The following is a 10857-nucleotide window of genomic DNA, read 5'->3' as shown; positions in this document are numbered from 1 at the left end:
CAGAAAGTGAAATATAGTCTATTTCAGTCTGCATTTCAGACTCCATCTGTGCTTTCTTAGAAGGCAGATGGCATTTTCCATGAGTCTTTGGGATTGTCCTGTATCACTGCATTGCTGAGAAAAATGAGGTCATTCACAGTTGTTCATCAAAAAAAATATTGTCACCGTCACCATGTACAATGCTCTTCTGGTTCTGCTCACTTCACTTTGCATTAGTTCACCAAAGCCTTTCCAAATTTTTCATTTGTCTTTTCCTAGTATTCCATCACAATCATATACCAACTTGTTCAACCATCCCCCAAATGATGGACAACCCCTTAATTTCCAATTCTTTGCTAACACAATAAGAGTTGCAATAAATAATTTTTTACAAATAGATCTTTTTCTTTTTGGGGGGTGTTGGATACAGATCCCAAAATAGTATTGATGGATTAAAAGATATGCACAGTTTAGAGTCCTTTGAGCATAGTTCCAAATTGTTCTCCAGAATGGTTGGATCAAATCCCAACTCTATCAACAGTGCATTAGTGTCTAGGGGGGCTAATTTGTGAGAGGAGGAGTACCTCGGGGCTACATTGTAGGGTTTTACCCACTCAAAACCAAGACTCATGAATCTTTATTCATAAGTTTACTTTTTCTGACCCCCTCACTTCACTTTGCATCCCAGGAACAAGATACCCCTCCCAGGATATGCTCATCACTTCTAAACTCACTGCCATGTAGTTAACTTGAGCCCTGATTGACCCTCAGTAGGGCCAGAGAACCAGGAAGACTCTAAAAGCCTTCCTCTTCTGAGGGAAAAAAGAGGACTTTCAGCACCCTCCCCAGCCTTTACAACTTTCCCACAGGCTTTCCTGCATCTTTTTGTTGGTTCTCTTCCAGTTTAGACAATAACCTCCTTGAGGGCAAAGACTCACTCTTTTTGAATTTTATCTGGGTCTCATCTATGAATTTTATCTTCTCACAAAAGGCAGGCTTGTTAAGCTTTTGTTCACATACTTCATTTCAATTATTATCCTCCTTAAACACTATTTGTTAGCACAAACATGTACATGACACTATACTAACCCCAAGCCTGAATTTTTTTCTTATCTTTGTCTTGACACTTTCTCTTACACTTTAAATCAATTTCAGTTATTGTTATTCAAATATTTTCTCATTTCAAGATTCTTAAGAGATGCTTAAGTATATTAGGTAGAGATAAGGAAGCCTCCAATTCTTTTCCCTCTTGTCTTTCTTCCCTCTGTGAAGTAAGGAAATGAACCTTTATCTAGTGAATTTGGACTGTGTACATTAATCAATATGAAATATTCAGAATAAAATACTCCCTTTTACACAAAACAAGTTTATTTTTGGCTGAATTTCTCAGGTTATTGTTCAATTGTCTGAGCAAACAAATTCTTAATCATGAAGAATTATTAATTTATCATGGTCCTATCTGATCTTATAATTTTCTGAGTTTTCTTTACCCAACTGGATTTGTTTTGTTATTCCAATCATATAATTTTTCTAAATTATGAGTGAGGAAAAGAGAAAAATATTTCAATTAAAAAAACTCACTAGATAATTCTTTTGTCCATTGTTTCATCTACTGAAGAAATGATTCATAATATTAAGCTTGACTCTCACAAAAGACAAAGTAAAGATAGCATTTGTCAAGAATTGGCCAAGAGATGAAAGTTGGGAGTGAGTTAAAAGAAGGCCACATGTTTCACAACTGATAATACCTCTGTAAGAAGAAATAACTTCTTGACCTAATAATAAAGAACAGCTGAGGGAAGACATGGGTAATTTACTTGGACTTTGGATAAAGCACCATAAATAGAATGCCATAGGAACAATTAACTTACAAGTCAGTAAATAAGGCATAGGGATGAACTGCTAAAGTGGATTAAAAATTGGCTTTGATATCAAGGAGTGGAACAGTTTGGGATGGATGGATTAGAAAGCTCCAGGGATCAATATTAGGACCAATTTTATTCATTTTATATATCAATGACTTGCAAGGAAGAACATGCAGTAAGCTTGTAATACAAAACTGGAGGGAGGGACAGTCAATACAAAGATGAATGAAATGACTAGGGTAGACTAGGAACATGAGCAGATAAGTAGCTTATAGAGTTCAATGTAGAGAAAATAAAATGTAACAAGGTTGGATAGCCCAAAATAACATGAAATGGAAACATCCTCAAAAAAGGTTGAAAACAGGAAATAAAGTATGAGGTACGTAAGTAGAAATATTAAAAGTGAAAAATATAAATTATTTAGGCAGTGAGATAATTTGGGATATTGATAGAATTATTAAATATTTCTAAAAAATTGATTATTTTATAATTAGCACAAAATCTATCACATATGTGAACAATAGATACAACTTTAGCCATTGAAGATCTAGACACATGAGAAAATAGGAAATTATGAATTTTTAAAAATGGGACTCATTTTTAATGGAATCAGTAAAATCATATATGAGGGTTGTGGGATATTACCACTATTAGAAGAAGGTTGGGAAAAGAAAAAAGAAAAAAAAGAAGATGGTTGGTATTTTCCATTCACAAAGTTGAATAACACCTCCTGATCTTACAAGATTAATACTCGTAAAGTGTAATTATCTGAAGAACCTCTTATACAGATTTAAATGGGTTGAACAAATGGTGAATACTATTATTTTAGCTTCTTCATAACCAGAGGTAGTTGGGCCACATTTTAAAAATTAATAGTTCCACTATTTTTAAGGTCTAGACCCTAGTTGAGGTCTAATAGGTTCAATATTCAGGTTGTATCCAAAACCAGTATTTCAATGGATATTGAAATGGAAAAAAAAATAAAGCATTCTGTCCATTCTCTTAGGTTCCATGGGGTACAAAGAAGCATGTGCCATGATCTCTGCCCTCAAGGACTTTACAATCCAGTTGCGGAGAACCCCCCCCCCCCCAATATATATATATATATGAACCATCAAACAATAACAAATTGTAATACAGACTATAAGTAATGTATTAGGTCAGGGCAATGGAGATCAGTGAGGGCTGGAATAAGTCAGGGAAGACTTCATAAAGGTGGCAGTATTCAGAAGTCTAAGTTGGATTTGAATAAATAGAGGGGGGAAAGGGGGAATATTTCAGGAGAGCATAAAGGCACAGAGGCTCAAATTATTTTGGTATTTTTGTGGGAGAGTGACGTTTATAATAACATGGAGGACTGGTTTTTGGAAGTCAGGAAGAAAACATATAATGTTGAACAGCTAAGGCAAAGTTAAATTATAGAGGCCCTCTAAAATCAGGTAGAAACTTAGACCAGGGTAAAACAATCCTGTTCTAACTTGAAGGAATGACTCCTGGGCCCACAGAGGCTGGGGTACCCCTGCTCTCCCTCCTGTATCCAAGGACATGGTTTGGATAGAGTTCAAGCCACTGAAAGCTGGTCTCTAATGGGGGTGTAGAGCTGGCTCCTTATTTTCACACTCTTTGGCTCATTAAATCATCACTCTGATGCCAATTTTATTTATAACCTGAGTTATGATTCATGTCTAGTGTTTCCCCCAAAGGGAGGAGTAAAGAAGTGGTACTCCATGCTTAGTATGAATTAAGTATGGAACAGATAATCTATTCCTATAGACAAAAGAGATGCTAAACACACAGAACCCATTGTATACATTAGAAGAACGACTTGAAACAGTATTTGGTAAATTTAAATTCTAACTTTCCCCTCAGTCTTCCCGGAGACTTGATACTTAAATCTTGTCAGAACTAAAGACATTTGCAGGACAGTCTGTTAGGCATTCCACATTTCGCTTTGGCTCTCAGGATACACGTCTACTCTTGTATGATCAGCCTGGGAATCTTATAAGCTTCCATGGATTCAATGAGCTTTTTTACGCAAGTGATTCTCATATCTATTTATCTAGCATTTGTCTCTCTTCTGAGCAATGGATCACCAATGACCTCTTGGACTTCTGAAACTGGATGTCTTGTGGGCATCTCCAATTCTACATGCCCCAAACAGAGCTCACTATTATCTTTCCCAGTCTCCCAGTCTCAGTTATTCCATATTCACATGCCCCTTGAAATCTTCAATCCGCTGCCAAGTTTCATCCTTTCAAACTGTATAACATCTCTTGTGTCCATTTCCTCCCTACTCCCACAGCTTCCTCTCTGCTCTGGGTTTATAATCTCCTGTCTCTAGTCTCCTTGCCTGAAGTCTCCCCACTTTTGAATCTACTCAATAATTCAGCCTCCAAAGTGATTTTTTCTTAGTCAATAAAGATTTAAGTGCCTTCAATGTGATAAGGATAAACAAGAGGGAAAACAAGGATAAACAGAGGGAAAAGATAGCCACTCCCCCCAAAATAGAGACAATAAGTAAATAAATATGTACAAACTATATGCAGGAGAAATGGGATAGAATTATGAGAAGGCACTAGAATCAAGAGGGGTTGGGGAATGGCCAGTTGATTCAGTGGATAGAGAGCCATGCCTGGAGACAGGGGGTCCTAGATTCAAATTTAGCCTCATTCCTTTCCTAGTTATATGACCCTGGGCAAGTCACTTAACCCCCATTGCCTAGTGATAAGCTCTTCTACCTTGCAGCTGATATTCAAAATTGATTCTAAGACAGAATGAAAGGATTTTTTAAAGGCAGGAGTGGAAAAAGCTTCCTCTAGAAGAAGGAATTTTTGTTGGGACTTAGAGGAAACCAGGGAAGGCAACAGGTGGAGATGAAAAGAGGGACCATTTTATGCATGGGGAAGGGGGGGGGCAGCCAGAGAAAGGGCCCAGAATGGGAGTGTCTTGTTCATGGAATTTTCAGGAGGCCAGTGTTACTGGATCAGAATACATGGCAGGGAGTGAGGAGTAAAAAGACCTAAAGTAGGAGGCAGCTAGCTCATGAAGAGCCATGAGTTAGCAGATTTTGTATTTGATGCCAGGGATAAGGGAGACGCTGGAACTTGTTGTGTATGTATGGGGGTGGGATGTGATCTCTTGTGGTTGAATGGAAGGTAGGAGCAGAGAGATACTGGAGGGGAAAGACCAGTAGGTCTTTGCAATAGTGCAGTGATAGTGATAGGTGATGAGGACCTGCACCATAGTGGTAGCAGTGTCAAAGGAGAGAAGAGGGCATATTTGAGAAATGTATCAAAATGGAAATTCAAAGGCCTTGGCAACAGATGGGATATGAGTGATGAGACATAATGAAAAGTCAAGGGTAACTAGGAGGATGGTGGTATACCAGTTAGTAATAAGAACCTTTAGAAGTGGGGAAGATTTAGGGAGTAAAGTAAGTTCTGTTTTGCACACATTGAGTTTATCTCCTAGAATTCCAGTTCAAGATGTCTGAAAGGCAGTTGGAGAAAGGCACGAGAGAAAAATTCATGGAGAAAATAAAATGAAGAATGGTATGTTTCATTCTGCATTTGAACTCCATCTATTCCTTCTATAGCAGTGGTTATCCTTTTTACTTCATTAGTTTTTAATAGGGTTCATTTCTGGAATATTCACCTATGCCTTCTGGTGTTCCTAGCTAAGAATTAGTTCCAAGCAATTTTCAGATAAGGAAATCAAAGCCATCAATAATCACATGGAAAAATGTTCTAAATCACATTTGATTAGAGAAATGCAAATTAAAACAGTATTGAGGTACCACCTCACACCTATGAGATTGGCCAATATGGCAGTAAAGTTGGAGAGGATGTGACAAAATTGGGACACTAATGCATTGTTGGTGGAGCTGTGAACTGATCCAACCATTCTGGAGGGCAATTTGGAACTATGTCCAAAGGGCTACAAAATTATGCATACCCTTTGATCCAGTATATCACTACTAGGTCTGTATCTAAAAGATAATAAAAAAGGAGAAAGGACCTACTTGTACAAAAATATTTATAATAGCTCTTTTTTGTAGTGGAAAATACTGACACCCCCTCCCCCCCTTAGTTCTCATTATTCACATTGGCTCATCTACTGGAGGAACTCTTTATATGCTTGAAGGTAGATGCAACCCTAACTCATCTGTGGGTTTCAGGTCTCTTGGCTACTCTTAGTGACCCTTTGAGACTTCAGAGAAGGGTATAGATGTAACATATTGTAGAAGCAGAACCAACAATCCTTGACAATTAATTAGGTGTTTAAAATGGGAGTGGAGTTAAAGATGATCCCTAAATTAAAAGCTTGTTGACTGGGAAGATGGTGATTTTATGAAGAGAAATAATCTGGGGGAGGCTGAAAAAGGTGACACAATCTCTGTTTTGGACAGGTTAAGTTTAAGGCTGGACACCTGGGCAAAGATATCCATAAAGCAGATGGAAAGAAATACGTAACAAGCTCTGAGAAGACTTGGCAGGTAGAGATTAGGATTTAGGAGGCATATGAATTGAGGTGATAAAGCCATGGGAGTGGATGAGGTCACTAAGTCAGAAAAGACAACCAAGTCTCAAGTTATTTAGTACACACAGAAAAAGGGCTAATCTTGGATAGTTTGAGAAAGACATCATCATTGTGACTATTTCTACTTAGGAACAGAAAAGGAAGATGATTATTTTAATATTCCAAACCAGGACTAAAAGAGACTAAGGATGGGTCTTATCTCTGCAACTAACAGTAACTAGCACAGAGAATCTATTAATGTTAAATAATAGCAACTCTGATTTCTCAGGGATCATAGTAATTGTTATTGAGAAGTCAGAGATAAGACCCATAGTCTTTTAGTCTTCCTGGCTTGGTCTTTTCCTGCTATTAAGTTGTGCTGAAAACTTTTCTACTAGAAAAATTTCAACTACTGCACAGTTATCATATACGATAATTACATTCACTATAGTTGGAGCAAGAAAGCTTTAGTGTGTGTGTTTTTTAAATAGCTGGGGTGTTAGGACAGTATTTTCACCTTTCACTCAGAACTGTTTTGGCAACCAAATCTGGAGGTAGTGGGCAGAGAGATGTTTCTTCTTCCAACTGGCAAAGAACTCTAGTACTTTTTCTTATGGCATGACTGAATGAGATACAAAGAACCCAAGAAAGCCAATGCTGGATTGATAAAACAGAATTTAAAGAATTCTTGCCAAGAAGGGAAACCGTCTACTACTATTCTTCACCATCTTAAAAGTGTTGACTGTTGGAATAGAAGTTTATTTTTAAAAAGTATTTGGCTGAGCACCAAGGAGATTAAGAAACTTGGAGTAATACATATTCCTGCAAAATAATAAAAATGTGATCCAACGGTAGAATTCTACCTCATTGGTGATACAGTGTATATAGACAGGCACACGTGGACACACATGCATTTATGTAGATTTTTAAATTAAGTAGCCCTCAGTGTTTTCGGTGCCTCTAGGGAGCAAAAACACTTCATCCTTTGTTGTGTGTGAAGATTGGGAATTCTTTTGGTTTTCATCCTAGACTCCGGTGAGAGGCGGTGAAGCCTAAAAAGGATGGGAAACCCAGTGGCTTTAACAGAAAAGGAGAGCAAGAGCAAGCGAGGGCGAGGAGAGCGAGGAAATCCTCCTCCAGCCTCGGAGGGGGTGTCTCCCCCAATACCAGCGCCCTCCCCCCGGGCTCGTGGGGCGGGTCTGGTTTGCTCAGCAGCAGCAGCAGCGGCAGCGACGGCGACGGCGGCAGCAAGCAGCCCCGGGGCTCAGCCACGGCCTTTTGGCAAAGGAGCAGCGGCGTCTCGGGTTGAGCGAGGCCCAGGGGAGATCCAGCCGCCACAGGATGGAGGAATCGCCGAGCGGGAGCCGAAGCCACAGGGGACGGATTTCCTCCTCAGCCCACCCCTCCTCCCCAACGCTGGCGCCTGGCGGGGCCTGCATGACTGGCTCCGAGCGCCAGCGAGGCGGGAGAGGCCTGGACCTCGGGCTGGGGAACAGCAGCCGGCGAGCGAGGCGGGCACAGCGGGGTAACGGGCGAGCCGGAGCCGCACTCGGGGACCGACGCCGCCACGGCCGCTCATTGTCTCTCCCTTTCCACCCGGGGGGCAAACAGGAAGCGAGGCGCCTGGGCAAGAGAGCGACGGGCTCCCGAACCAATGAGAGAGTCCGGCGGGGAGCGTAGCGGCGAATGAACGGGGAGAAGAGGGGCGGGACTTCCGGGCGGGCTGTCACCCTCTTCCCCCCTTTCGGGTTGGAGGCTCCACCTTTTGTGTTTCCCGCACAGTCAATCAAAATAGGAAAAAAAATCCCCCGGACCGCTCCGGCCGTGTCCGCCGCCGCTTCCCGCATCCTCTCCCGCCGCCGCCGCCTCCGCTCCTCACCATGTGTAAGGCGGCGGGGAGTCCCGCCTGAGGTGCCCTAAACACACTATGACCGGTACGTAAAGCAGAGTGAGAGAGCACTCCCAGCAGCCAGTTCCAACCACCCCGGGGCCGCCGTCGCTGCCGCCGCCTCCGAATGTGTGTGTGAGAGGCTGGGAAGTGTGAGTGTGTGCGGGGTGGGGAGGGGCACAGCCTCCCTCCCTGCTTTCTCCTTCCCCCGGCCACCGTCCGCTCCTAAGAATCCCGCGCCCCCCCAACCCCCTAAGCGCCGTCCCAAGCCTGGGCCCCGAGTCCCGCTGGGAGCGCATCCCCCCGGTGTGCGTGTGGGTGACCGACCGTGCGAGAGGAGAGAGCGCGAGTGAGAGCAGCGAGAAGGGAAAGGGGAGGAGAGGAGAGGAGAGGGGGCAGGGGCAGCGCGGGGAGGAGGAGGAGGAAAAGAGGAGGAGGAGGAGGAGGGTTACAGGCAGCCGTGGCGGGCGGGGGGAAGTGGAGGAGGAGGAGGAGGGAGGGAGCGAGCGAGCGAGCCACCAGCCCCCGGGGGGGAGATTGGGGGAGGGAGAGGGAAGGGAGGGGGAGGGGAGAGATTTTTCAGTCTAGGCTTTCTATAGTAATTTCTTGCTATCACCGCCTGCCCCCCCTCCCCCCTCGGCCCCCCCGCGGCGCCTACAGCTCCCGAAAAGCCTGTGAAACAAGAGGAAATGGCTGCCTTAGACGTGGACAGCGGCGGCGGCGGCGGCGGCAGTGGTGGCCACGGCGAGTATTTGCAGCACGGAAACGGCGCGGCGGCAGCGGCGGCGGCGGCAGCGGCAGCAGCGGCGGCCCAGGTAAGGAAGGAGCTCCTTCGGCCCATACCCAAACGCCCCCTCGCACTCTTTTCTCCTCCCCTCGCCTCTCCCCTCCTCTCTCTCTCCCTCCCTCCCTCCTTTCTTCTCCTCCTCTCTCCCCTCCCCTGCCCCCGCCCCCGCCCCTGAGGAGCTGGCCCGCCCGAGGCGCCGACGCGCCCAGGCCCCCTCCCGCGCCTTCCGCCCCCCCCTCCCCGCGCCTTGCTTCGCTCCCCTCCCCCTCCCTGCCCCGCGGTGCCCTCCCGGGGGGTTCCGGGCGGGCGGAAGGTAGAGGCCCGGGCGCGCTGCTCGCAGCTCGCAGCTGGTGGGGTTTGTGAGCGCGCCGAGAGCGAGAGCGAGAGCGAGAGCGAGAGGGCGGGCGGCCGCTGGAGGGAAGGAGTCGCACTTCCTGTGTGAGCCGCGCTCGGCTGTAACCGCCACCCCCTCCCCTCCTTTCTCCTCTCTGAACCCGCCCATTGGGGGTAGGACACTCAGCCGTCACCGCTCGCTCTGCTGGCCGCTACCTGCAGCAAGATAGGGCCGCCATTGCCCGACGACGAGGAGGAGCCGGCCGCCGCCGGGAATCACCCCGCCGGGGCGGTAAGTCGGGCGCGCTCGGCCCTGCCCCTCCCCCTCCCTGAGCCCGGCCCCCCTCCCCCGCCTTGGTCTGCCCGGGGACCCCCCGCCCCCCGCTCCGGCCTGCCCGCCGGCCCTGCGTTTTCGTCCAGAAATAGGGAGCCGGGGAAGGTAGGAGAGGGAGTCGATGCGTTTCCTCTTCTCCATCAAATCTGCAACCAGTCTGGGCTTTCCCCTCCATTGTCACTGCAGCACCTCGCCGAGGAGGCTCCACAAAATGAAGCCTGAAAGGCGGGTGGGGAAGAGCCCTCACTCCAAAATGGATGTTGGAGCAGTTCCTCGCTGTGCTGCAAACTCCATCGCTGAACGCTATTCTCAGAAGCATTTTTTGGTCAAAGTAGCCACCTCGGAGCCGAGTCTTTGTTGTGCACTAGTATTTTTGAGTTTAGAGCTTTTCCTGTTGGAGGTTTGATACATTTCACAGGCTTGATTTATAAATCATAGATAAAGTTCAGGCTTCTTGCTCTTTGTGAAGGTTTTGTCCTGTAGAAGTAATGTAGAGTGCTTTTTGGTGGTCAAGCACATTGTTCAATTATACCATTTGCATACCTGCAATATAAATGAACATTCACGTGGGAAAGGAATGATGAAATTCAAACAGTAAAAAGTAAAAAAAAAAATTGCTAAAGGGATTTTTTTGTCTTTAAGAGTTTTAACGTAAATATTAACAAAAATAAAATATTTGAGAATTTTTACTTTTGTGCATGTTAATATATCCCTATGATTTTTGTCTGCCAAAACAAATCACATGTCCATACCTGGCATTGATTATTGTTTAGGATAATTAGGACTGCCAGTTTGACAAACATTTCGTTGAACTTGTAACATTTTCATAACATTTTAGCGGTCATTTTGGGGGAAATGTGAAAACTGTTAAGTTTAAAATGAAGGTCCATTGCAGATGACCTAGAAACAATTTTTGGAATACTTAAGTTTTGAACTTGGCATATACTATTTGAATTATAGCATTAGGATTAGTGTTCCGACTTAAGCTCTAACTTTCACTGTATTTTGCTTATTAGAATGCTATCAACCAAAATCATTCTTTGGTTATAGTAAGTGTGGCAGCCCACATATTTCTATTTTTAAGATATTTTTGGTTATTCAGTTTGCCAGTAAGTACTTCTTACTTTCTACCATTTTTATATTTAAGTGATCT

The 10857-nt window shown here is 44.5% G+C and overlaps 1 protein-coding gene across 2 annotated transcripts in view; it reads left to right on the top strand.

The window, feature by feature from the left end:
- Positions 1-7435: 7435 nt before the first annotated feature.
- Positions 7436-10857, top strand: part of SP3 (Sp3 transcription factor) — a 48928-nt gene continuing 45506 nt past the window's right edge. Inside the window, exons 1-3 of one of the 2 annotated variants that reach the window (XM_007494393.3) lie at positions 7436-8296; positions 8911-9065; positions 9549-9662. In XM_007494393.3, coding sequence (XP_007494455.1) covers positions 8290-8296; positions 8911-9065; positions 9549-9662 — 276 coding nt within the window. In that variant the 5' untranslated portion in view covers positions 7436-8289. The remainder of the gene's footprint in view (positions 8297-8910; positions 9066-9548; positions 9663-10857) is intronic. The other variant, XM_007494394.3, reaches the window with a different exon arrangement.

The sequence above is a fragment of the Monodelphis domestica genome, chromosome 4 (genome assembly GCF_027887165.1).
Source record: "Monodelphis domestica isolate mMonDom1 chromosome 4, mMonDom1.pri, whole genome shotgun sequence".
Lineage (NCBI taxonomy): Eukaryota > Metazoa > Chordata > Mammalia > Didelphimorphia > Didelphidae > Monodelphis > Monodelphis domestica.
The sequence above is the reverse complement of the archived record's forward strand: the minus strand, read 5'-3'. Positions and strand labels throughout refer to the sequence as shown.